Below are 27,914 nucleotides of genomic sequence, written 5' to 3'. Positions count from 1 at the left end.
AAAAAAAAGAATATATAAGGCTTTTAAAGCTTTTCCTTTTTCTTTTACCTACAATAACTATTAAAATGTTTGCATATGCAGCAAATGTTGCAATATGACCCCTCCAAGAGAATCTCAGCAAAGAAAGCTATGGAACACCCATACTTTGATGATCTGGACAAGACAAGACTCTGACGATCTGTGTCAACTAGTGACGGAAACTAGGATCCTTGGTTTGTGATGATTGGAGAACCCAGCAAACGGGATTTCTGTAGCGGAGGAGTCTATTTGCTTCTCTCAAGCATATCTCAGTCTTGTAATATTTGTTTTTAGGATATTGTGGTGGCTCTCAAGTTGGATTTAATATTCAGTGACTAATTCTATGACTAATGATTTGCTCCTTGCTAGTTTCACAATTACCGAGTACATTTTCAAAATTTCTACTACGCTACATTAATTCAATTTTTTGGAATTGCATGGAGCATTTACATTTTTTCTTTTTTGCACAAATCACTTCAGGAACCTCATGGTATTGTTTACGAAATTGGATTGCAAAGAATATCTAAAATTACAGTTTTACAGTTTCAAGGTTCGATAACACTTCATGGTGTATTTTTCCTCTTTTCGCAAAAATCAATTCGGGGACTATGCTTCTAATTGAGAATCTGATCCACGAAAACTTTTTCTAGACTTAAATATTTAACTTAATTTAATGGGCAAAATTTTTCCATGAGATGAATCGCCAAAAATACTCAGTAGTGTGCAGTTCAAGACACAAGCCACAAAAAGAATGTGGACCACAAAGTAATTGAAACTGAGGCCAAGGCGTAAGTCCATAGCATGATGACGGAACATTCACTTTCACCAGCTCCAAACAATTGAGTGATGGTACCTGCATAAAGATTTAAATCATAGGTAATTTCCCCTTCATGAATAAGAATTTTGAACATAAGTTGGAAAAAATTCTGAATTTCACTTAACCAAATTCTGAATTTAACTTGATAAAATTGGTTGCTTGTTTGTACCTATGTTCATGGCAGGCGGCATTGCAAATTGAAGCAGAAGAATGAATTGATAGAGAAGATCATCTGAACACACGAAACCAAACCGGACTGCCCCTTTCACAATGACAATGCCAACCAGAGGCAGAGCAACATAACGGGCAACGACAATGCCAAAAACAATACTTTTCTGAATTCCTGAACCTCGCAGACCTGAAACCCAATTCCAATATCAGTAACCACTTGTTTGAAATTGCTCGCTCAAAAGTTAGTTTAACCAGAGTGCAAAAGTTAATCCTTCATCAGTTACCTCTGAGGAGGTTTCCTCCAACAACCAATGTGACGGTTGGAATGGCTCCATCTCTGCAGTCAAAATTCAAACTTTAGAAGCATAGCTGGAGGAAGTAGAGTCTTTGTCTTTTGATGTTTGTTATCAGGGAACAAATTATATCAGTTGACAGTGTTTTTGTGAGATTAACATAATGTAGCTTAGAGCTGTAACTGGGTTTGTGGATGATTTCCATACCCTATTAAAGAAGCAGAATCTTGAATCACACGAAGAGGAGCACTATCACCAATCATTGACTTTCGGAACAGAGGGACAAGTCCAATTATAAATCCAGCAAGCTACACAGAACAAAGAATCGGCAGTTCAGTTAATGTGATAAATGTACAATCAGGAGCTTGTACCAAAATCATGACAACAGGCCAATCTTCATGAGATTTGTCTTTACAAAATCCTCTGGATCGATTGATCCAAAAAGTAAGATGAACCTTTGTTAATGTGCATAAATGCATCAAATGAGAGACCTGCTGGGCGCTTCCTTCCATTTTCATTTTCCCTTTCTCGACAAGAGTAAATGCTTCCATTTTAGAGAAAAAAGTGCTTAATGCAGTAAGATAAAAAGCATTGAGGCCATACCGCTCCAATAGTCGAAGGGGCAAACATAGACTTCAGATTAATCTTCGCGAAAAACAACTTCACTTGCTGCTTCATACTATATGAACCTTTCACCTGTCATAGAGTGCCAAAGATCAAATCCCTAGTCTTGAAAGAAAAATTTTCCAACACACACTTGTCTTAAGCCTCAAAAAGAATCAGTGAAGGGAGGGGTGGCTAGAGTTCGTAAATGAATCTACTTGTGTTCTCACCTCAGATATAGTGCAAGGCAATGCAAGTTGATCTGCAGGTGTCAAGAACTCTTTGGAAGAAAGTAACGGTTCGCTGCAACTCCCCGTCCCTGAGATGGAGCCATCTGCCACAGACTTACTGAAAGGTTCGTCAATTGTTCTAGATTCTCTACTGATTCCAGTTGAAGATGCTCTCACAATATTGTAAACATAAGACCACAAATAGATTGCTCCAACCTGAAATGTAAAAGCTAGGAAGTAACAGAACTTGAAAGAAATCCCTCCGAGGTAAAATGATTAGAATGGGCTAAAGAATCATGCAATTTGTTAAGCAAGTTTCGAAACTGCTGGAGAAGATCATGCATGCCAATTATGCTATTGGAAAGAAACTGAATATATATAGGCATGAAGTATTCTGTTATGTCGATATGAAGTATTGTATTACCGCCATGGAAAGAGAAGCATAAGCCAATCCATATGTTTGGCAGGTATCAGGAGATCCAAAGGGGCTTCCTTTTTCTTTACAAACTGCCGGGATAATAATAAGAGGCATGTTCCCCAAGTTTCCTGCACACAGAGATTGAAAATCATTAAGAAAACATTTCGTGAGTGAAACAGTGGATGTTGTAAGTAACAGAAACCATATATATAAATAGTATTGTAAAATTTGAGCAGACCTGCAGCACAGCAACCCACAATAAGCCCTCGGAGATGTGAGGGAGGTCTTGTAAATTGGACAACTATCCATCCCAGTATTGAACCAACGAGAAATGTGATGAGGACATTGAACGGCATGAACCATCTGTGACATTATTCAAGAATTCAACAATGCATAGATATTCTCAAAAGTTTTACTGTGTTGCGAGAGCAGAGATTCAATATAGTGGACAGAAAAATTAGAATTTGACTCACAACTTGAGCATGCTCTCATATGTAATTGTATTGGCAAGGTTGGAGGCCACAAGGGCCGGGTTGAATACGTAGAACACTAGCTGTTTCAGTTTCGCAACACAAAAATTAAATAGGAAGTGTTAGTGATTGATTGATTGATTGATTAACAGGTGAATGGAGAGGTTACGTTCGAATTAAGGAAGAAGAAGAATTTGCAGTTGTAATCAAGAATCAAGAACTCACATTATTAATATGCTTCCGGGCATCTTCACCTAAAATATTGACATGATCCAGAGCCAGATACGAGCCAAGAGCGGTTATCAGGAGCACTTTCAAGACTGGAATCGATGAAGCAATGAAAAGATCCAAAGCTCCCATTGTTCTAATTACGAAATGCAAAAACCAAGTAATCTATTGCCTTAATTAATTAAATCGCAGTAGTACGAGGAAATGCAGCAACGACACGACGCAACCGCAAAATGAATGAATGAATATTATTTTAGAAGCACATTTGTAATTGTGTATGTATAAATAATCCCGATCTAGTAGAGTGCAAATTTCATATCTCATCGCACGTGTACCAGAGACGTAAATAAATTTGTGTCTTACAAAGCTAGAGATAAGAACATGCAATGAACCAAAAACAGAACGTGCAGTAATATTTTCGGTTGAATTCGTTGAAACAGTCAAAGTTTTTAAAGTTATGATGTCGTCGACAGAAGACGCGTGATTCAATGATGAGCCGCGCATGCATAACACGCGTTCGTACGCGCATCCTCTTCCAGGAAACAACAAAACGTTACGCACATGCACAGCGAGTCTAAAAAGTCAACTCACAACTCAAAAGTCAAAACAGATGTACCGCCCGCTCGAGCCTACTGGGCTTTTACCTCAGTCAGGGTCCTCATCCAAAACCAATAAATCAGTTGAGACTTGCCAAAAGCACTGGCGGCGAAGTCCGAGGTCGAGGCCTTTCACAATCGTCAATGCGGAGCCCACTCGAGCAGCCGCACCGCACCTATACGTCTCGTGGGTTGACATTTCACAATTGTCAATATCCTCTTCTCCAACATTTCTTTTAATATTTTTTTCCTACGTTCATTCAGACTAGGTGCGTAGGCCAACAACACATTCCATGCATAATTAATTAACGACTGAATTATTATGGCTCAAAAAATGAAAAAGGGAACTGATAAAATGTTCAAGTTGCCAGATTTGCCTTTGTTCTATGGGATGGGAGATTAGATTTCTAAATTAGAATTATCGGGCCATGTCATCTCTCGGTTCAAAAGTTTCAATTCCTCCGGTGCAGCACGGCGACAGATAAGTAATTCTTCTTGTTTTGGGCCGACCAACTTCTGTTCTGCTTCCGGACTGTTTGTCATCTTCTAAGTGACAGACAGCAAGTGCTGGCTCTGGCTCTGGCTCAAGCTCAATCATAGTTTCCGTGCAATTGCAGCAGATATGAAAACAAAAACAAAATCTATTCCTGTTTCCGGTGACTGGTGTAAACAAGTAAAACTTAATTGTTTTGCGCTACTAATCCATTATATCTATGGATACCCTCCTATACGCAAGTCTTACTGTCTGCATCCTCCAAGGCATTCACGTTCACGATCATGATCAGTTTCAAAAGCGAAAAAGAATTCAATCATGAGATTTTAGTATACCATCAGAACAGATTTAAGTCTGAAAAATGAAATGAAGGCATCATTAAAGATGCCAAACTCATGGATGGGAAACTCTCTCACATTCCCTCATCAGTAACAGTATGCATTCTGGTCAGGTTTTGTACATAATGGAGGCATGAGCCATAATAAGCTCTACCCCTTACATAAAGATAGCTTCTGGAGCTTTATGACTACACTCGTACAAAAGCACAAAACAAAAGAGTACAAGATACCATAAAAATAATAACACAGTCACAGATGGTATGGTATGGTAAAAAAAAAAAGAATTATATAAACCATACATTACAATAATCGGAACCAACATTAAGCAAAAGCATTGCAACAGATGGTACCACCATCTCTTTGACAGCCCGATAGCTAAGATAGTGGCAGAGACTATATATTGAACATGTGAGCATGGGCTTAAATCCCTCATGCAATGGAGAAAGAACAGAAACAAGAGAGAGAGAAGGAAAAATTAAAAAACCAAGGCGAAGAGTCGTGGAAATCGAAAACAAACTTAACAAACACATTTAATTCTAAGAGAGCCACAAGAGATAACGGTGAAGGGAATTTAAACCAAAAAAAGAACATTTGAGAATCTGCTTCTGGCTTGTAAGTTTAATATCATGATAAAAGAGTTTTGACTATGGCTATATCTGCAACTTCTAGGCGGCAAATGGAACAGAGGCATTTCTGTTCTGTTTCCATGGCACGCTAGCAAACTCACTAATTCTTCTTAACCCTATCACCCTATATACAAATTAGGCTTCCATATATATGAAGAAATAGATTCCTTTGGATTCTATTTTATAACTAAAGAGTGCTAAACATAGCATGGCATCATCCACAAAATCACAAATTTAAGTCCACCAAGGAATTAACAAAGAAATTTCCAAACCAAACAACCATCCCGAGGAAAAACATTAAAAGTTTAACAGAATCAGATGGATAGTCAACTTTCAAGTCCAATATAGACAAATAAGGCCATGCTTCTAGTGTGAATTAAAAGCTCAGTCCTTACAATTTCGTACGACCAAGTACCTGCCCGGTTGTGCTCCACCCGGCAGCAGTAGTGCCAGATTTGTGAAGTCTTCCAAACCATGTCTTAACTAGGCTGTAGCTCTATTGACAGACTGTTCAGTAGGGCTCGCAATAAACAAGTAGAGCTTGCGTTCCCCTAGACCTGGGATCCGGCTACGTGGGGATATATTGGCCCCTTGTGGTAATGGCAGCTCCAGTCCATTCCAAAATTGGACCCTGTGTTTCCTTGTGTGTAACCTTCCATCGAGCATTCTGTAGAAAATCAGTAATCTCCAACTCTGCTTCATAATGTTCTGGCATTGCATCAGATTGAATCTTTGCCAAATTATGTTGCAAGCTAATGGCAGCTGCTAATGCTGCCGCCTAAGCTGCCCGGTCATTTGGTACCACAGGCAGCCTGGTAGCAGAGACAACTGGTGCTGCTCCAGGTACCGATAGGCCAAGAATGAGCAGCACCAATAGGAGTTGGCATTGAAGCTGAGGCCTTGGAGGCAGCAGCAATAGATGCAATCTCAGCAAGGGCATCTTGCCATGAGATGTCGCCACCAGCCTTCCGGATTCCTTCATCTTCATCTTCAGAATCTGACTTGTCTTCCTCAAAGCCATAGTCTTTTGCCTGAGCTTTCTTCACTGCTTTCCTCTTCTCATCTTCCTCTTCGTTAAATTTGAAACCACTTCCGCCACAACCAGTGACATGGGCTTGCTCAAGTCCCTGATTCACTTTAGCCATGAAACTATCAGCGAGGGCTTACAGGTCATCAGGAACAACTTGCTCAGATAGCTGCAAAGCCTTTCCAAGATCTGGTGCGTATTTTGCATCCTCCTCAGAGATAAATGTAATGGCACAGCCTTTTCAACCAGCTCTGCCAGTTCTAACAACACGGTGAGCATAATCCTCATAGTGATTTGGAGGATATATATATATATATATAAAGTTGATCCCTAGTTCAAGCTTCTTCACACCTAAACCTCTAGCAGCAACTCCAGTGGCAATCAACAAACTGCAGACATTGCTCTCAAAATCAGAAATGGTTTAACTCACGATCTGTCTGATTGTTTTGCCCCATGAAGCGAAAGGCAAGGATACCCATTCCTAAGCAAATCCCTGAACAGAGCATTGCATATTTCCTGACTCTGGACAGATACCAAAATTTTCCCCTTCTTATACCATTCAACTAGCAGTTCTAAAAGCCCTAAAAGAACCTATCACTTTCTGGCCTCACCTCAACCAACGGACTTATTTCTCTGTTAACAACACTTCCCCCACCAACCTGTATCTCGACAGGTTTGTTCAATACCTTATGTGCACAAATTTCGATTTTGAACAATTCGAGTGATCTGACGTCCGACACCCATGTCAAACATTTGTAACCCTGGTCCAATGATCGATGTGCTTTGCACGAGTGTTGGGAAAATTACAAATTTGAGAAGGGCAACCCGTATATTCGGTTGATAATAGAATTAGAGCCATTTCTCGAACCGTTAAAAGTAAAGATTTTTGTTTCTCAGGTAAAATATTATTGTAAAAAATTAAGTGGCTTGTGTTAACATGTTGTTCACATTAATTGGACATGACAGTGGTACAAATGTAATATTAGTGTAATAATTGCACTACGTTTGCAAACAATTGTGGATCAATTTAATTAGCACACGGGCTTACAAGGAAAAAAAAATGATTAAATAATTTTATTTTGATTTAAGATCGTTCTAATAATGATTTTACTATTATTATTATTAAGTAAAAAGAAAAATACATACAAATAAAGTCCTTTAAAAGGGTGAATGAAAGTGATAAAACAGGCCAGATGTTCAGCGGTGTGGAGTAAAAGAAAGCAAAGTATTTTTGAAGTCGGAAAGGCAAATTAATGAACGAGTGATCGCGGTGGTATTATTGCTAATTTTGGCTGAGCTGAGCTGAGCTGAGTTGTTTAATTATTTATCTTTTCAAAATTAAACCTTCGTTTTGTTGCTCATAAAATAAATAATTTGACTTCACCGTCGTCTCAAGCAATATTCAAACATCGAAACGAAACCGCACTGGTGGCGAGTGCAGAGTGCAGAGTATACGGTACCTGCCATGAACGTTACTTTCTTTCTGTGTTAGCTGGATAATATCCCTCTGGTTTCCATTTATTGCTCCCTCTGGCTCTGACTCTTGTAATTACCAGCATTGTCAATTTCTAGCTGAACTAAACCCTAACACGCGCCGTTGAGCCTCCTCCTCCTCTTCCCTAATCTCTAGCTCCCGCTTGTTTCGCCTCTACTACTCACCGTCGCTCAGGCAAGCTATTTTTTCTTTTCCCCCTTCCTTTTTTTTTTAAGAAAGAAAAAGAATTTTTCTTGTTTTTGGTTTTTGACGCACTGAGGTCTGAAACAACTTTTTTTGGTTTTTTTTTTTTGTTTGTCGTGCGTCTCATTTATAATATATATCGTTCAAGTGTTAGAAAAAATAGAAAAACAGGAAAAAAAAAAAAGTAAGTTTAAGCTCTTTGCTTTATCCGAACAAAAGCGAGGGAAGTAAAGGAGTTTTTTTTTTTTTTTGGTTAGAAAAAGTTTAATTATTTTCTTCATCCTTTATTAAATCAAACTTAAAATTAGGGTTTGGTTTTCAATTTTGAGGCTCATGTGTAAATTACTGTGGTAGGATGAGAATTTAGGAACATTTAATGTCGTTTTGTATGAATTATCTGCTTATTTTGGTAGAATTCATCGATACAACGTGTATTTTACTCTGTGTGTGTGTTTAGAGACTAGAATCAATATAAGGGAAATGGGAGACACTGAAATGGTGGACCAAGATTCACTGCATATTTCAGAAGCTAATCTTGTTGAAGCAAGTGCTCAACAGCAACAAGCTTCTCAGCAACCTAGTGAAAATGGGCAGTCATCATGTCGGGAGACAGCTGAGGATAAGCCTGAGACATTGCCTAGTGTTGATGAAGTGTTTCCTGAAAAGTCTGATGCTGAAGCCACCGCCGGTGTGAATACAAAATCTGGTGGTGGTGGTGCTGGTACTGATGAGCTGCCAGAGAGTACAAGTAAGACCAATGGTGATGACACCCATGTTGAGAATGAGCCCAAAACTAATACCTCTGTAACTCCCATCCCACACGGGGAGTCTTCGACGTCTAAAGCTGAGGATGAGAGTGTGAGGAAATCAAAGAATTGGTTGAATGATATTGAGGTACTTCAGGTCAATACAAGTAGGATATAGAAAACTAGTATTTTCAACATTGCTTTTATTTTTGACAATTTTATTTCTTGTTCAATTTGGAGATGGGAGAGGCTGATGAAGGGACGCCAGAGGAGCAAGCAGAGTTCATGAAGGAGATTGAAAGTTTCTATAGGGAGAATGCCCTGGAATTTAAACCACCGAAGTTTTATGGAGAACCATTAAACTGCCTTAAGTAAGTCTCTGGTGATGAATGTTTTAAATTGGGAAAATGGACACCTTTGTTTCACCTTTTCGAGGGGATGCTAAATTCTGTGTTTTTCACGGTTGCAGGTTATGGAGGGCTGTTGTTAGATTGGGTGGCTATGAAGTGGTATGATTGAACATTTATATGCTATTTGTTTCAGTTTCCTGGATGATCTTGTAGCTCTGGATGTACTTCACTGTTCTTAGCTATCACCTTTTGTACTTTATTGGATTTCATGGGGCAGTGGGTTTTCCTTGATCAGATTCAATTGATGTTTAAAGTGACCAATCCCATTAAAGTGCTTTTTGTATGTTGTATTTTGTCTTATGACTTCCATATGATTTTGTCACTTTTCGTTATACGAATGAAATTTTTCTTTGTTACGGTAATTTTTTCCCCAGTTTTGTTCTGTTCTGTTTTCCCAAAAGGTTTTGTTCTTTGGTGACAGAAGCAATGTGATGCAACTAAAACATTACTGGATTGTATATTATAGCTTAATCATCAACACATTTTCTTCCAAGTTTAAACTATGAAAAGTCTGTCCATGAGTGCAGAAGGTTGGCCACTAGGTTGAGTTTACATATTTTAGAGAGTGTTGACAAAATAGAGTTGAATCTTGTGGTTGAATTCAGTTACTTTCTGCCTATAGTTTGTGCATCAATATCGTAAAATATGAGTCTTGAGCTATTTGTCACTGTCAAGACATGACAACTATTTTCACTCTATGGTCAACTGTAGGTGACTGCTTCAAAGTTATGGCGGCAAGTAGGAGAGTCATTTCACCCCCCAAAGTAAGAATATTGTAGATTATTATTTTTAATCAATCATGTCAGTCTCAATGGCTTTGGAATATGAAATTTGCTGTTTAATGTCACATTTTCCCCTTACTTTTCAATTGATGCGTTATTCTGGTTTGATCTTTATATCTTATCATGTCTAACCCATTACTGCTTTATGTCTCCTAAAATTTTTCTCAAAAATGGAGAATAAGTGCAATATTCTAGTTAGTAAAAGGCCTTATGCAATTGATTGTATTCATGTTCTTGATCTTTCAGGACCTGCACCACTGTATCTTGGACTTTCCGCATTTTCTATGAAAAGGTACTGCTTCTTTAGTTGGGACATCAAGTAATTGTGTACATTGGAATTAAGTTTTATGTGACCATGCATTTTGTTTCTCTTGATACACCTCTAGAATTTGCCCAATATTTTTAAACTCTTGTAGTATATGTATCTGTATTTTCTCTAGAAATTGGGAGTGTTCATTGAGAATCAAATGCCTGTGTAGCATTTAGCTGGAAACTTTTTTCTTATGATTTTCTTAACATTCTTCTTTCTCTGTACTTATTGTTCCTTATAAGTTGTTTGAAAAGTAAACTGAATTTAAGTTTCTATATTGTACTTATTGTTCCTGGGTCCTTAATTTTTCCCTTCAATCACTTGTCTGCATGAGTGCTTTTTGTGTTTGCTGCTCCTTGATCTTATCAAGTTTGTGCAGGCACTGTTGGAATATGAAAAGCATAAGAGGCTAAGTGGCGAGCTTCAGCTCCCTGCTTCGTCTTTCCCTCAGCCTACGAATGCTGGAAAGGAGGTAGAACTCATTTTTTTTTTTTTCAATTGCATTTGCTTTATGCTTTATGATGGGCTGACCTAGAAAGATTTGTCAGCTCAACAGCATTTGTAATGAATGTTCACGATAGAAATTATATGCTGAATGGGAGTGGATATAGAAAACCTGTAGAGGGGAATGGGGAGAGAGTATATATCTAGGCTAATGAATGCTACCCTTCGTTCAGTGGTACGTGATTGCATTTAAATGTTTTAGATGGGGACAATATCTGATTATATGAAACGCCATGAGGCACATTGCTGTCGACTCTTTTCCTTTCTCTTCAGTGAGCAAATGTTGTGGATAGGTTTGCATTGTATTTGGCACATTCGAGTTGACTCATTTTGCATTGTATTTGGCGTGATACAAACCTATCATGTTATGACCATGGATTTCTTATTTCTTTGATTTTTTCCAATTTGATGGCTTGTCTGTCTTCCTTTTGGCTTGGATTTCATGTTTGTTGGAGCATCAGTCGTTGTATTTGATTCTCTAATGTGGACCTCCGTTATTGTAAGTGTGTGTATATTCTCTGTTGAGATGCCTTCATCATGCAAATTTTTGGTAAGGTAAGGGGTTCAAGTCCCCCTCTTTGATTCTAATTTGGCCAAGATTCACTTATTCTGCATTTTCAAGGGTAACTATAGGAATACACTATTGTTGAATGAAATTCTCTATGCTTATACATGCTAACTGAAAAACTTGGGCACCAGGCTTAGTCTGTTATATAAGTTGAATGCTTATATTGTTGGTTCTTTACAACCATCCCACACAACGACCGTACCTCTGCCCACTATCTCTTTTTCTTTGTTTTTTTTTTCTTTTGGAACCCGAGTTTGCTGACTTGTTCTTTGCTCTCTTTCCCTGTGCAGGCAAGTGGCTATCAAACTCCAGGATCCAGTAGAGCACGTAGGGATGCTGCAGCTCGTGCTATGCAGGGTTGGCATGCTCAGCGTCTTCTTGGACATGGTGAAGTTGCTGAGCCTATTATCAAGGTCTATTAATACTCAAAAATTTGATCATTTTAATTTCTTAATCTCGATTCATTTATCATTTTATGTGATAATTAATGCATCACACTGATGCTCATAAGAGGTTTAATTTTTCATCGAATAGGACAAGAGCTTACCTTCTCCTGCTAGGCGTGAGAAACAGCTTAAGAACATTGGTAAGCTACCCTGTCAATAGAGAGACTTCCTGCTAACTGTACATAAACCTTATGTTTGGTTTTTGTCGGATCAGGTCTGCCTAAAAACAGGACATTGGATAGTGCTGAGAAAGCTGCACTGACTGAAGCAGATAAACAGTTAAGATTAGTGATTATTTTTCCGTGAATTTATTTCTTATTCTTTTTCCTACTTTTTCAATTCAGTTATGATTTTTTCCCCCCTTTTTGTTTTTTGTTTTGTTCTTTTCTTTTCCCCTGATTCATCCATGTCAACAGTGTTATAAAATATGTTGGTGGACATACCATAAATGATTATATAGCACATGAAATCAGCTTCACCGTTGTTGAAAGACTCTCAATCTTTCATAACTTAAGAATTAATGCTTTTTAACTAATTGGATCCCTGTGCTTGTAGAACTTGACATGTTATAGAGCTCAACAGGAGACAACCTATATGGTTGTTGATATCAATCTAATGCCTACCTCATAAACTGCTTTCCTTTCTCAGTTGTTTTCTTATTGTTGAAGGATTGAAAGGAGTGAAGGATCTTTAAGCCAAAATATATATATATATTTTTTCATGGAATAATTTTCACTCTGCTCAAGAGAGAGTGGGTATCTATGTAAGGCCTACCAAATGGGTGCTTATCCTCTCGACTCTTTTCTCCCGAATAGAAAGGCCACAACCTACTGCATTTGTTGTTTTCTTTACTGGTACCCTCCTACATGGAAGGTCAACTCTGCTGTGGTGCACGTTAAAATACAGAATGCCACTTCTTCTTGAAAGGAACAAAGAACAAGTACAACTATCCTTGAAGTCTAAAAGTAAACGACAAAGCTACATTCACGCACAACAAGTCTCTCGTTTTTAAGATTTTTCTTGCACTTTCTTATCTGAGAAGGCTAAAAGGTTTTTATCGTGTAGAATCATTACGGAAATTGTTGATGTCGGACCTCCTGCTGATTGGGTGAAGATTAATGTGCGGGAAGCGGTATGCTTCTCTCGTCTTATTTTCTCATAATTTCTGAACTGGTATATATTCTGCAATGTCCAGTTGTCTTTGTGTCATATATCTGAGTAGGCAGCTTTTGATGCACAGAAAGATTGCTATGAGGTGTATGCTCTGGTGCCAGGGCTTCTCCGTGAGGAGGTAAGTACTTCTCTTGGAAGTAGAAACCCTTCTCTTCTCATTCTTGGGTTTCAATTCTCTTCCCTGCTGCTTAGATTATTAGTTGGATCTAAAATAAATAGCTCCTTCTTAGTAACCTTCTCCGATCAAATAACAGTTGACATTAACAGGGGCATGGTCTGCATTGTTAATTCTGAATAACTGTAGATGGATGTTGTGATCTTCTGATCACATTGGTTTCAAATTGGGAAATCTTTTAAAACATTCAGCCACCAAATGGTGTTACCTGATCTGCATTGCATTATATGCTTCCATAGACTGCCATAGTGTTGATATTATCAGTGACAGTATAGTCTATTTCATTTTGCTTTTATTTCATCTTCTATTGAGTTATAATTTTAGTGGGAACAGCTGGGTATATTATTTACCCTTGGCCCAATGAATGATTCATTTCATTGCCACTTCTCTGATGCATGAGATTTATGATTTCTTTTTGACTTTCTGTATCTGCATGACCACATTTAGATATTCATTCATGTGATTTATTGCTTGGCATTCTTGAAGTCACAATAAAACAGTATCTTTTGTTTGCAAATGATGACTTCCTGTACCGCCAGGTCTTGTATGTTTAACTGTATCTGCATGACCACATTTAGATATTCATTCATGTGATTTATTGCTTGGCATTCTTGAAGTCACATTAAAACAGTATCTTTTGTTTGCAAATGATGACTTCCTGTACCGCCAGGTCTTGTATGTTTAACTGGACTTGACTTCTGGTGGATTCAGGTGCGAGTTCAATCAGATCCTGCTGGACGTTTGGTTATAACAGGCGAACCAGAGCAAGTTGACAACCCGTGGGGTATCACACCATTTAAAAAGGTATAATAACTTTCAAACCTTTGATAAAGCCCCCCCCCCCCCCCCCAAAAAAAACCCAAAAATAAAAAAAGGAAAAGAAAAGGAGCACTTAGCATCAAGTAAGGATTGCACAGGGCTTGGCTGTACGAAAGAGAACATAGGGTGATAATTGAGAGAAAAATTAAAGAATTAAATAGATCCACATATCCTTGACAGGAATTTTCCTGTAACTGCTGGATTGTAACGATTAAGAGAGTCTATGGTATGAGGAATGAGTATAAATGGTCTTGATGTTACAATGTTGTTAGGATATAATAGCCTTTTAAATCTTTGATATCCTATCTTGATTATCAGTCCTGGAAAAATCTGACGAAGGAGTGGTTTTTTAGGTTGTGATCTTACCCTCAAGAATTGATCCTCTTCAGACATCTGCGGTTGTTAGTCTACATGGTCGACTCTATGTACGTGTCCCTTTTGAAGGATCAGCTTGAACTTTTCTCCTAGTTTCTTGAGCAGCTCTATCAAATTTTTGTGTAGGGACTTAAGCTTGGGGAGAGACAAATATATGAAGGTCGGGATTGGAATTATGTAGCCCTGTTGATTCAATAACTTCTTCTTTTCTGTGCTAACTTCACAGATTGTCTTGGGACCCATGAATGATTTATTGAGGTCCGTCTTAGCTTGTAGCAATTATGTTACGTTCAATACAAATTTTCTGTCACCAATCACTTCTTTTTTTTTTTTTTTTTTAATAATAGCTGTTGAATTTTTGTACCACCCATCACAAGTTAAGGCACATGTTTGTAACTTATGCCGAAAAGAATATGAAAGGCAGTTAGTTTCCTCCTACTAGGCAGATATTGGAGATCACATGACGATGGACGGTGCTCGATTGATGCTGATGGCATCAACAAAAGTTGCGTACATGTAACACTCGAATCTAATTTAAAATGTTCATTAGAAGGGAGGAATTGAGTTGGCGGACAACTAATTAGGAACTGATTGGAAGTTCCATACATTGTAAAATCAAAGTACGAAGGGAACTGGGTTCGATGCTTATGCTTGGAAGTGGAACCCAACAGATGTCATTTAATATATGAATATATATAATTATAAAATAAAAATTTATAATATGAAATAAGAATGACTTTTAAATAACAAAAAATAAATAAATATATTACAAATTTTTCATCATCTAAATGATAGATTAAACCAACTGAACTTCCAACTTGAAGTAAGTGGTTAGTATTTATAAAATATTTTAATATTATAATTTTAAATTATAACTGTCAAACTTCAACCACTAACACTAAATACGGCCGTAATCATTGGGAGGTAGGATTCTGGTTAATTAAGAATAAGGCGGTTTTCAAATAATTTCGAGGCTGCTGCCTAGATTACGTCACGAGGTTCTTTTGACTTGTCAGGAGGAAGTTTTCATATGGACATGGGCAAGCTGTGAATATTGCTGAAAAGAATGAGCAAGTAGGACATACAATCTTTAAAGAAGCTGCAGAATTAATTAATTAATTAAGCAGAAGCTCGGTCATCATCATGGAGGCCGCAGCCCAAGAATATAATCTTATCGTTATCATGTAACTGCAGTATTCTTTCTATTCATCAGATCCCATTTCTGACATCAAAATGTCCCGCTCCCATATTTCTCAAACAAATGACAAGTACTTATTAAGAACATGTATTTATACAATACAACAACATGTGATTAAATTAAATATTCCTATTGCATTGCTGTGTTGGGTTGTGTTGTGTACCTTGAATACTGTTTAAATTAACATCCATGTCTTTGTTAATAAAATTTGTCTCGTACCTATGACTATCAGTTATAATTGGGTTTGAGCGGTTAAATAATTGACGTTTAATCTTGACATGTAATAAATTATTCTTCTGCTGATTATTATGCGGCATATATATGATGAAAAGACAAGATGCCAGTGTCTTTGTTCGTCCGTTGACCTCTTCTCGGGCGGGCGATCCTCATATTACTGCTACTAATTAATTAATTAAAAGCTGAGAGCTTAGGCTTACGGGTTGTGTAGATATACACGATCACACCAATAAAAGGAAAAATGAAAGGGTCAGGTCGAGGTAGCAAAATTGGAACATGCCTCTCTGACTGCTCACTATATTGGGCCAAAATTTTCTGGAAGGAGCTGGGAAGTTGATGATGACCGTTCGGGTCTCAAATCTCACTTTCAGGCTTCTCTTCTCATCTCATTCTACAACTAATTCCTATCTAATTTCCTATTCTTAGAAGCAAAATCTATTCAATTATTAGGCATAATAAGCCAAGATAGCTCTTGAGACTTCTTAACACCGATTAGGACGACAAACCAGCAGCATTCCCTCCTCTCCTCTCTTCTCTTCATCTAAGCTTTTACTCAAGTAGTTCATATACATGTCTGCAATTGGTACTTGATAAATTAAATAATAATAATAATAATATCAAAATCTCTTATATCCTATTTACTCAATTCGATTGACTAGGTTTCTTATATAAACCAACAGCTATCTCGACTATTCTGCATATGTACTTAATCAAGGATATGTACAGGAGGAGACTGCTTTGAATAATTAGATGAAGCTAAAAGTGAAACTAATAATAATAAGAAGCTTGCCATAGTCGAATTGGAGTTCTATTATTCTAACACCTTAAAAGTAATGCTAAGGAGCTTAAAATGGAAGTCGAACAAATTTTGAAGAATACGAGGCTCCACTTTCAGTACAAATTAATAATTAAATTAAGATGAATGTTGTAATATGATTGTGAGGACTGAGGTGCACATGCATGCTATATTATACTCAAGAATTTTCACTGAAGTCTATAAGATACACACACACACACACACACACACACACATATATATATATATATGCATGACAGAACCATCATATGAAGTGGGAAAAAATGGAAAATGATTAAATATAATTAAAACAAGATAATTATATACCTATGGAAGGTGGAGATTATATATATATATATGTGACCACCAATCACCAAACTATTATCCTTAAATTGGTAAACACCATATATGAATCTAGCTAGCTATTTACATTTTTTAATTTACTTTCTCTGTATAACAATAAATGAATCAGAAAAAGAAAAAAAAAAAGCTTTCTCACATAATTAAGTCAAAAATTTAACTTTGAAAACTTGACCCATATATAAATATACATATATATAATAATTTTCCAGTAAGAATGTATGCATTTTTAAAATAGGGATTCAACATGTTAAACGTGGTAAAGATTTTTATAACGCTATAAAACGTTAGCACCTGAGGAAGTATAAGTATACACAATATATTTAGCTATATATTGTTGCTCAAAGTTATTCTCTCTAATTCTCTCTGCTGCTAGCTGTTGAGTTATAGAAGGAAAGATGTCAGAGAAACCTGGTTCTTGATAAAAGGCACTTCATATGCAACACAGATTTGTTGCTAAAGGGATTCGTTTTGCACGAATATAAACCTAGCCAGCTGATCATTGCAATATATATAATCTTAATTCTCAAAAGAAGCCCTTGATACTATATAAAGCAGAGACGCCTCTTCGGTTATGGGATTTAGAAGATAAACAAAATCATCTTTTGCAATTCAAATAAGTTTAGGACATAAAGATAAAATGAAGCAACATAAAAGAAAAGAAAGAGTTCTAAGTTCAAGAACAATTTTTATTCTGTCTTTTCCAAGTTTCAAAAAACCGCAAAGTTCCAAAGAAAATCTTCAACTCATCAACTGCTTTCTTTGGGAAGTGGGTAGTTTCTTTTTATTTTCCCTTTTTCATGTTGACACAAATATTTGGGAGCTCATGTTCCATCCTCGAAGTCCAAAAAATCGAAACAAATGCTCATATCTTGCATGTAGCTATAGGCATGTTTTAAATGCAAAATTATATAAAAATCTCTAATATTTTGTAATTATTTATCTGCTGCGTGACTGACAGCTTCGTTTCCAAAGTTTTATTGCTTAACGCTTGGTTAGAGTCAAGAGTGAAAAAAAAAATGAAATCCATTGACTATAAATGTTCATTCTTCAAGTTCAAATCTAGGTTTTTTTTTTTTTTTACTTTCTTTCCCTTGGAGAAACATGCTTTCAGTATTTTCTAACATTTTCTTTTTAATATAATCTATTGATTGAGCGGCAGATATAATAAAATTAGGACCAAAAAGATGAAAATAAACATGACTACGAATGCAACGACAAACACAATTTTTTTACGCAAAAAGCAGTTTAGTGTGATTTAGGGACCCCTTATAGTATGCAACACAACCTTATATATGTATGTATGTGTGTTAATTAAAACTATAGAGCATAAAGTTGGATTGGTGTATATTTCAAGTTAATGAATAAGAAACTTACTGGCTTAAACACACAAGGCAATGTGCAGCAATATCTAGGAATTATTGATTAAATTAGCTATAGGTTATATAGAGGGAAAGAACCAAAATGTTTTTATGCATGAAGTTAACGAAAACTTACCGAAATTGAAGAAGCCTTGTAATTCCAAATCTATAAAATGTCACAAAGTGACAAGTGCTGCCATTTCATTTCTGTTGCTATATCTCCACCTGACGAGTCTCCATGAATTTGCAACTTCAAGTTCAACAAAGGATTTACAAAACACAACAGGCTAGCTAGCTTGCAGCTTAATTCGTGTGATCTCGATGGATACATCCCCAATTAATTATTCAAATTAAAGATCAATAAAATAGAACATGTGTATATTGAAAATTCCATGCATGAGATCAAACTGCCATAATGTAACAACTATGATTTAAAAATTAGTATGATCTCCTAATAATAAAATTACTAATTATTATTATATAATCAAAATGGTGGCCTGGCAGTGGCAGCACTTGCAGTAGTAGCTGGCCATCCGAACAAATCACCTGAAAATGGATAATTTCCCACATTTCCAGCAGTACCAGTAGTACCCATATTAAAGAAAGAGGCGCCACTGGCACCACGGCCTTCAGTGAGCTGATGCTGATGGCCTCCTCCGGTCACACCGGACGATTGTGAATTAGCGGAGGGCTGAACTTGATGAACACCACCACCACCACCCTCCTCCTCCTCCTCCTGCTGCCGCTGCTGCTGCTGAGGATGATTATCATCTAAGGGCAAGGGCAACCTCTCAAAAACAGCGTTAGCAAATGAAGCAGCTATCAAAATAACAGGGCCAGATGCCACTAAAGGCCCCACCACAGTCCCTCCAACCACCTGGCCTTGCCCTCCTGACAGAAAAATAGACAATCCACCGGCACCGGGTGGTGCGGGCGGCGGAAGCACAGTCCCAGAGAGGGAAAGAATCTCAAACCTACCGTGCAAGGTGAGCACACTCCCAGCAGGTTGCCTCAACGTAACATTAGAAGCAGTACCACTTCCACTGAGTACACAAACACCTCTCCCTCTTCTACTAGCATAATTTCTCATGCTCTCCACAATATCAGCTCCCCCTGACACTTCTAGCACATGCGATCGCAGAGCGTTTGGGCTGTCACGCGTCACTACAATGGGTGGTTTTGGTTTGTTCTTTGAACCCGGAGGGCGGCCGCGCGGCCTCCGATTTGAAGAAGAAGCTGCTGCCGCTGCATCTAAATCATCACGAGCTTTACCCAGTTTGCTGCTGCTGCTGCTGTTGTCATCATCTTCGGAATCCGAATTATTAGAGCAGGGTTGCGGTTGCGTTTGTATTATATTTTGAGGTGAATCAGTTGTACTTGCAATTGGTCTTTGAAGATGCAGTTCAGGTCTCATCAGGAGTTGATAAAAGTAACGACCTCCGCCTTGCCTTTGTTCGTATCCACCCATCATCCCCGCCGCCACCTCTCTTCTCTTATCTTCTCGATCGATCGATATCTAAGCGCCTTTCGACTTCGATTTCGATGATTCTTGATGATTTGTACGGCTGAGAGCAACTGATCGGTTTCGGATTCGTTAATTTGTATATGTACAGTGTTCTGATCGGCTGCTGTGTGCTAGCTAGGCCAGAATTTGTAGCACCAATTTCATACATAATAGTCACTGTGCAAGCAAAAGTCGTAATTTAACAACTGCTTGTTTTAAAGAGGTTTTTGATACTTTCTACTGTCAATATTTATCGCCCAATAAACACTATCCGTCACTATCTCAGCCACTTGTCATCTGTCTAGTTGCCTTATTTGGAAATAAAACGATGAATCAGAAATCAGAGACTCTTCTATTTTTTATATCCAAATTAGTAAAATTCATTCAAAGAAAATTGAGGAAATCAATTACTTATTATTTTCTTATTAAAATGAAATGCATGATAAAATTATAAGAAAATTGAGGAAATCAATATATGGATATTTTTGTTATTATTAAAAGATTTTAAGAGCAAATTAAGTAATAATCTAGTCTTGTCTATTGAAAAATATATGTTTGCTTATATTGATAATGTATTATTTTTAACTCATAAAATTTCATTGAGAAGTTTTTACGGAGAACCATTATAATAAGTAAATTTATTATTAATGAATTTTATAGTTGTAATGTTATATATTGCTATCTAAATTTTTTAAATGTATTATATTTTAAATAGGGTTTCAATTAGATGCATACAGACGCATTCTATAAGGAGCACAATTGTACATGTAGCAAGCTCCCATTTAGAATTTATGGGGCTCACAATACAGTTTCCCAAATGAGGACATATCACACGAGCAATCGCGCATTTGAGTCATGTTTGATTTTAAATATGTCCCGGTTCGATCAAAATCCTGGCTACGTCCCTGACTACACACACACACACACACACACACACTAGGGATGGCAATGGGGCGGGGTGGGGGTGGGGATGCCTACCCCATTCCCCACCCCATTAAAAATTTTTATCTCCATTCCCCACCTCATTCCCCAATAAATTTAGTGGGTTGGGGATGGAGACTCCCCACGTGGAGAATGATTCCCCCATCCACACCCCATTCTTTATTTACTTATTTTATAATAAATATAAAAATATGATTTCAGTAAATTAAAAATTAGAGACTTAAAATAAAATCATCACCATATTATAAAGTATTTACTTTTAAAAAAATCTCTAAAAATTTGAAACAATATCTTAAACTGATATTAAAAGTGAAAAATATTTAAAGAGAGCAGAACCTTAAAAGAAAAAAGAAAATATAATAATATTTTAAAATAAAAAAATATTATATGGTTTTCTTTTACTCATATCATGTTTATATTACATAAAAAATAAAAAAATTATTAATTGACATTATAGTTGATAAAATAAAAATTATTAAATAAAAATTTAAAACATATTTATATATAATGAGGATTGAGGTGGGGGTGGGGTGGAGAGTGCAACACCAAACCCCATCCCGTTAACAATTTGGAGATTACTTTTCCCCCACTCCTCATCTCATTCCTCAAAAATTATTAAAAATTTTACCCATTTGGGGTGAGGCTCCATAAGACCCCAAATTCGTGGAAGATTTTGTCATTCCTAACACACACACACATCATTATCTTCAGAATCATCTAGATTCACATGAGGTAATAGTAACAATTAACAAGAAGCAAACTGTATGATGATGGCCTTTTTTTGGCCCTTTTTCGTAATCGGTAAAGCAGTATAGAAAGATCCAAATATGCATGAATTAGGACAAGGCATATGTTCCATTTAATTAACTTGTCCCTGGGCCCCATCGAATGGATCCAACCCCGAGCAATCTTTAGTTAATGGTGGTGGGTTCGGTCCGTTGGCTAGTATTTGTTTAGTGATTTAGCATCTTTACAGATCGTTTTGTTACGTTCATCTTCCGCGCTAGAGACCTCGATCAGTGAGTCATTGTGCACTCTTTCAAAACTCTTCTTTTTTTTTTTTTAATTTATTTTTCTTAAGTAATTCACTAAAAAAATTTATCTCTATAATTAAAATTGAGATATCCGACGTATATGTGCGTGTGTGTTTGTGTGTATAAGAACAAGTACTGGGAACGTGCTTGCATGTGAGCAAAATTTGATGACGCACGTGTGAAACCGTGAAGCTGTAATTATAACCCGGACCCACACACTGAGGTGCTCGAGAAATGGCTTGGCTCGTGTGGCTAGGGTTTGATTCAATCACACGTGGCAAAGCAGAGGGTTACGTGCGGTCAAAAGACGGAGGAGGGGGGGGTTGAGGTGTCAGAGAGCAGACCACGTGGAAGCTGTCGGGACATCGGTACTCGGTCAACCTTATCTAATAATCTTGAAATTTTGTAGATGGAAAGACAAGGCAGCTTGTAAATTTGGCGGAAACTCCGTCTTCGCTCCTCCATTCAAACAGGGGACCGTTTTATATTTCCTTCACCAGTCATCAACGCGATTCACTAACCAGCATTTCTCCATCAAATAACAGCTGTCATGGCACGTCGCTGGATTGATATAATGATAAGAATTGGTTGAAACTACTTTAATATTACGGTAAACACTAAGGTGGCGTTTATTTTTTTGTCTAAAATCTGAATAGACTTAAATTAATTTAAATTCTGAATATATTTGAATGTTTGAATCTGAATAATATATTTATTTTTTTGTCTGAATCTCAGAAAATAAATATTAAGTTGTTTGTTTTTTTCAACTTAAAAAGTTGAAAATATATACTTTTACATTTGTATCCTTATTAAATTTGAATGTCAAATAAATAATAAATTAAATACCATAATATTTTAACATTTATAAGTAAAATTATATTCAAGTGAATACATAATTATTTTAGAATTTTAATAGATAAAATACCATAAATTTTAAATTTTATCGTATATAATATAAGAAAGAAAAAATAGGGATATTTTTATGTGGGGTAAATGTCTATGGGTGAGTTTTGGGATAGACATGAAAAATAAATTATAAAACAAGGATATTTTTGACATTAGCAAGTAATTGACTTAATTCAGATTTCTCCATTAAATAAAAAGAAAAAAAATGGCTTATTTTATTAAGTCAAAATTATCTAAAAAGTCTCATTAAATTATAAAAAAACACCTCTAATTAACTTAATTAATTAAGTTAAGTCACTTTAAGTCATTAAATTAAAAAAACAAACGCCACCTAAGTTACATTCATGTAACTTACACTCACACACATAAACAGTGTGTGGGCCCCACACCACACCACATACTGTTCATGTGTCTGAGTATAAGTTACATAAATTGTAACTTAAGGACTCCCTAATATTGCTTTAATTACAATATGGTGCTGAAAAGTTTTGTCATTACATTGATTTAATGAAAATTAACCGAGGTTTGTTTAACATACATATGCTTGAAATAATTGCTTCACTTCAGCTTAGATTTGAAAATAGCAATGACCGTCTGCGAACCTTCGTGCATAATTTATTTACTTTGTTTGAATTAAGTACTTTTTATCTTGATTTATTTTCATTATTTTATGTTTTCTTCTAACTAGTGAATTTATTCCACATTAGTTTTAACAAAATGAGTTTGAACAAAAAATTATAACTCTATCATCAGTCTTTGGAATTTTTTAAGTAAAAATTTGACTCATGAACTAAATTGAGTTGACTTTGCCCTAAATTGAACTAGCTTAATTAAGTTCGATAAATACTTACTGCTATTTAGAAATACATATCTAAAATACTTAGTTACACTCAATTGTAGATAAAAATAAAATTCATAATTTTAAATATACGTATTGTTTGGGAGGGATACTGTTTGGGACAAATGCGTCGAAGGGACCAGGAATGACGAGCAGATATCTGATGGCGGAGTTCTGCGAACCGGTGTGTTCCGTTAAAGCCTGGCGCGTGGAAGAACAGGAGCAGAAACATCCTGCTCGTCCACGATGTTGTCGTCCGCGAGGCCAATTCCTATAAAAGGCATAAGGCCATTCCGGCTAGAGATCGAGAGGCAAGGGGACCCGGTCGACGGCAGTTGGCAAGACGTGCTCTCCAGCACGAGAATCTAGGCACAACAGCCACGCTTTCCCCAGAACCGCGACGTAACACGCAAGATCTCACAGAGCCATGACAGCCACACTTTCCCCAGAACCGTGGCGTAACACGCAAGATCTCACAGAGCCATGACAGCCACACCTTCCCCAGAACCGTGGCGTAACACGCAAGGTCTCCCAGAGCCATGGCAGCCACGCTTTCCCCTGAACCGTGGCGTAACACGCTAGATCCCATGTTTTGCCCATAACGCAGCAGTTGGAGTCCCATACCGTCTCGAAAAGAGCGGAAGACTGAGATTCAGAGGAAGCCTATAAAAAGGTAGCCAACGAAGGTAAAAGGGTTGGCATTCTTGAGAAAAGGGGAGAAAACCACAAGAAACGCCATAAGACCTGTGGCAAGCTTTTCCCGAACCTTCATATCTGACTTGAGCGTCGGAGGGTTTGCGCCGGGAAAACAACCGGCATACTCTGACTTATCTGTGTACGCAGGGACCTCCGGGGAAGAAGCCTGACGAGGAGACCTCCTGGTCGTGACGAAGTTGATCGAGCAGAGATCCTGATCGTAGAACGAGGAGAACCGGAATCTCGCATCAACATTTTGGCGCCGTCTGTGGGGATCCAGAGCAAAAAGCTTCTGTCGATAGCAAGAAGAGGGGTGGAGTAAGCGAAAGGCAATGGAGATAGGAGGAAGTAGCGCACAAGGGGGTGACATAAGGCTTTATCATAAAAATTAAAACAGATCAAGAGGCCTAATGAAGTTAGAGAGAAAATGAAGTTATGGAATCGCGTCAGTGTTCAATTGAATGGAATGAGTTTAGGTTTTTGGGAGTGGGGCCCGGCGGAGTGGAATGACATGCTAGCTGATGCTCAGCCGTCACAGCAAAATTTAGATCATCACGATTCTAAAGGCGGTCTCCACTTGTTTCATTGTGTCGGCTTTTTTTATGCGCCGTCTACTCTCCTCAAAGGCCAGCACAAATTTTATTTTAATTTCTCTTTAAGAGATCAGTGGTCTAATTATTATAACCATAATTTATTAAGTTGACGGAATTACTAAGGGAGAGGTTCACTTGATGATCCAAAAGAAAAATCAAAGCAAAATCCTTTTGCATTAATTATTTAGTTCGAAGAAATAATAGAGGAACAATGTTTCATGTTATCATTTCAAGTGAGACTTCAAAAAAGAGAAAGTAATTGTTATATTTGCTTTCACGATTAGTTGATGAAGCTGACGATCACATTGTTTATCCCATTCATCAAAATTAATTAAATGGTTTTTATTTTTTTTGTTTTATTCTAGTTCTGAGCCAATCACATCCATTAAAGTACTGTGTCAACCGATGCCCATTAATTTGTTTGATTGCAATTTCCATTTTGTTTTTGAACTGTGATAAAAAAATTAAAAAAAAAAAATGGGAATCAACTAATATCTGCTGTAACATTAAACATGTTACTCTATTATTCTTCTAAATAATAACATGCTCGTAAATTTTGTGAAGAAATAATAATATCATGTTATTTATTCAAAGTGCATGTGGTTATTATGTTAATAACATGTCTAATGTTAATGTTATAACATGTTTAACATGTAATAAATTAAATAATATCTGCAAAGACCAACTAATTAATATTTTTTTTCATTATTTATGTTTCACTTTGAATAATTAATTAACATAATATTATTATTATTATTATTTTACAAAGCTTTGTTTCAGGCCCCTTGAAGTGAAAGTTAAAAGGCTTTGTTCTGGGGTGTTTATAGGTTTGAATGAATCCCAAGTTTAGAGGTTATGCTGACGCACGATCGCAATCTGGTGGGCAGCCATTACCACCCAAAAAGCTTGAAATATATTCTCAGTCGCCAAATAAACACCACTTTGTGAACCAAAAACAAATGTTGAAATAACTCATCTTTGTAATGGACAAGCAAAGCGAACAATCTTAAAATAAGGGTTTGATCGAGAGGTCTTGCGTTTAAAATTCCTAACTTGCAACTTTCTTTCTGACGTGGTATTTCCGTTTGTTATTAAAGACTTGAGTTGACCCTACGAATACCAAGCGATGGACACCTGGATAAGCTGACGTGGACGTGATCACGTGACTTTGGCCCAATTGGGCATGTGAGTGGCTGGGAGAGCGTGGACCAATAATTGCCCGACTTGCGAGAGAGCCGGCAGCAATGGGAGCAGGGTTTCCATCCAAATTCCAATCCCCATATGGGCCCGGTGGCACGTGAACATGTCTCATTGTCGCTCGTTGATGGCCCACCGATGCCAGCGCCCCCCCACCCCCCCCCCCCCCCCCCCCCCCCCCCCCGCCCGCCCGCCCGCCATTATATATATAGATATATAGTTGTTATGGTTTGACTACTTTAAAAAGTATAAAATATTAAATAACTAAAAAAAAATATTTGATACCTATTATTTTATTATTATATGTTTGTAAAATAATTTTTTATTATATTTTTACTTACCACTATTAATTAGAGTTAGTTAATTAATAAAATATCAATATGGTCCTACTTTAAAAGTTAATTAAATTTTTAATTAAAATAGAAAACAAAATTAAACAATCACACCCAGCTTAAGTGTCTCTTCCAAAACTTCTTATGCTTGTGATTCAATATCTTTCTTTTGTGCTAAACTACTAATCTTGATCTCATCAAAACGTTAAATTGAAACAGCCATTACAACTTAAAGAAATTTTATGTAAAATCTACTTCTAAATTTATCACGTATCCTTAGGGATAAGTTATATTTATATAACCATTCTTTAATGAAAGTGTCTTTACTTTAACAAAGTCAAGATGCTAGTAAAAAATAAAAATTATATAGATTTCAATAGATTAATAGACAAAAAAAATATAATACTTAATGTATTAAAATTTATATTTTTTTATATTTTAATAATATTCTTATTTTATTAAAATAAAGATATCTTCGTTAGAAATTGACTATATACGCACACAAACATCCCCATGACCGCCATCAAATTTTCTCCAATTCTTTTTTTAAATGACACCCATAAATGTCAATGCATGGCTTCTACTCGTTCAAAAGTGCCAATAATTTTTCAAATATGGTGGACCACTGTCTAAGAGAAAAAAAAAAAAAAAAAAGGAAGAAGAAAAAGAAAAAGAAAATGCCGCTAGCTATTTGGGATTCATGCAATTCTTTTTGTTGATTTTTCCTCTTTTTTACCGATAATGACTATATTGCCCTTGTAATTTTAAAGTACATATAATTTTATATTTGGTTTTAAGTGTAAAGACATTTTTTATCAATTCAATATCAGCATACATCAGCGTTGGATTAATAATGTCAAGAAAGATATAGTAAAATGAAAGATGTTTAAAAAATATAGTGTTAAATGATAGACAGTAATATTTTTTTGTACCCATTTAATATCTTACAATTCTCATATATATATATATATATATATAAACACTCTAATGATGACATTTTTATTTTAACAAAGTGAAGATGTTATTAATGAATAAATAAAATTTTGTGTTTTTTTATATTATATTAACGAATAATTGTTCTTTTATTTTAATATAGTAAGGAATTAATTAAAATAATAAAAAAACACAAATTTCAATATGCTACATTAAGATATATGTTTTACTTATCTCTTACTTTAAACTAAGAAATCTCTTATTAAAAAATTACTTTTATATATAATATATATGCAGAACATAATTTTTATTTCATTCTTTTAAGAAGAAACACGCGCGCGCGCCTTTCGATTCGATAATTCGTTGTTGCACTCTTTCCCAGGAATTGAAATAAATACAAAAATCAATAAATTAGGGTTTTTTTCACCGACAAGAAAGGGCAAAATTGTAGCAAAAGTTTAAAATTCACAATCACGGGCTTACATTTGAATCTTCTCTTTCTCTGTGCACATAAGTCAAATCTGCTACCGACTGTGATGCTTGACATGTTTTTAATTAATCAACATTTGCAAGGATGAAACGAAACAAAAGCCTAAAAAAAAAAAGAAGGAAGCAAGCAAGGCAAAGGAGTTAGATAGGTTTTTACCAACGCCACCCAAACTTTCTGAACTGA

At 36.4% G+C, this 27,914-nt stretch overlaps 4 protein-coding genes and 1 pseudogene across 4 annotated transcripts in view; 2 read left to right on the top strand and 3 right to left on the bottom strand.

Annotated features, from left to right (window-relative positions):
* Positions 1–386, top strand: part of LOC18042468 (cyclin-dependent kinase B2-2) — a 2,223-nt gene extending 1,837 nt beyond the window's left edge. The window contains exon 8 of the mRNA XM_006435405.2: positions 74–386. Within this exon, the coding sequence (XP_006435468.2) occupies positions 74–174 (101 nt within the window). The 3' untranslated portion in view covers positions 175–386. The remainder of the gene's footprint in view (positions 1–73) is intronic.
* Positions 387–493: 107 nt separating this feature from the next.
* LOC18041942 (protein PIN-LIKES 3) lies at positions 494–3,512 on the bottom strand. Its single transcript, XM_006435401.2, has 10 exons — positions 3,246–3,512; positions 3,024–3,103; positions 2,789–2,913; positions 2,557–2,678; positions 2,133–2,348; positions 1,903–1,995; positions 1,507–1,607; positions 1,291–1,343; positions 1,005–1,193; positions 494–871 (listed from the first exon to the last, which is right to left on the bottom strand). The coding sequence occupies exons 1-10, from the start codon at positions 3,378–3,380 to the stop codon at positions 747–749; spliced, it is 1,239 nt and encodes a 412-aa protein (XP_006435464.1). The 5' UTR covers positions 3,381–3,512; the 3' UTR covers positions 494–746.
* A 2,078-nt stretch (positions 3,513–5,590) lies between these two features.
* On the bottom strand, positions 5,591–7,887 carry LOC112098228 (annotated as a pseudogene).
* On the top strand, positions 7,520–14,628 carry LOC18042525 (AT-rich interactive domain-containing protein 6). The gene is made up of 16 exons (XM_024183961.1): positions 7,520–7,784; positions 7,885–7,997; positions 8,464–8,900; positions 8,993–9,123; positions 9,222–9,261; positions 9,874–9,926; positions 10,191–10,236; positions 10,634–10,726; positions 11,617–11,739; positions 11,861–11,912; positions 11,987–12,050; positions 12,838–12,904; positions 13,013–13,063; positions 13,832–13,924; positions 14,293–14,364; positions 14,441–14,628. The coding sequence occupies exons 3-16, from the start codon at positions 8,487–8,489 to the stop codon at positions 14,510–14,512; spliced, it is 1,371 nt and encodes a 456-aa protein (XP_024039729.1). The 5' UTR covers positions 7,520–7,784; positions 7,885–7,997; positions 8,464–8,486; the 3' UTR covers positions 14,513–14,628.
* Positions 14,629–18,750: 4,122 nt separating this feature from the next.
* LOC18042524 (AT-hook motif nuclear-localized protein 27) lies at positions 18,751–19,960 on the bottom strand. The gene has a single exon (XM_006435394.2). The coding sequence runs from the start codon at positions 19,735–19,737 to the stop codon at positions 18,751–18,753; it is 987 nt and encodes a 328-aa protein (XP_006435457.1). The 5' UTR covers positions 19,738–19,960.
* Positions 19,961–27,914: the final 7,954 nt, after the last annotated feature.

Source organism: Citrus clementina, unplaced genomic scaffold (genome assembly GCF_000493195.1).
Source record: "Citrus clementina cultivar Clemenules unplaced genomic scaffold, Citrus_clementina_v1.0 scaffold_5, whole genome shotgun sequence".
Taxonomy (NCBI): Eukaryota; Viridiplantae; Streptophyta; class Magnoliopsida; order Sapindales; family Rutaceae; genus Citrus; species Citrus x clementina.
Note: the sequence above shows the minus strand (reverse complement) of the source record. Positions and strands in the feature narration are given on the sequence as shown.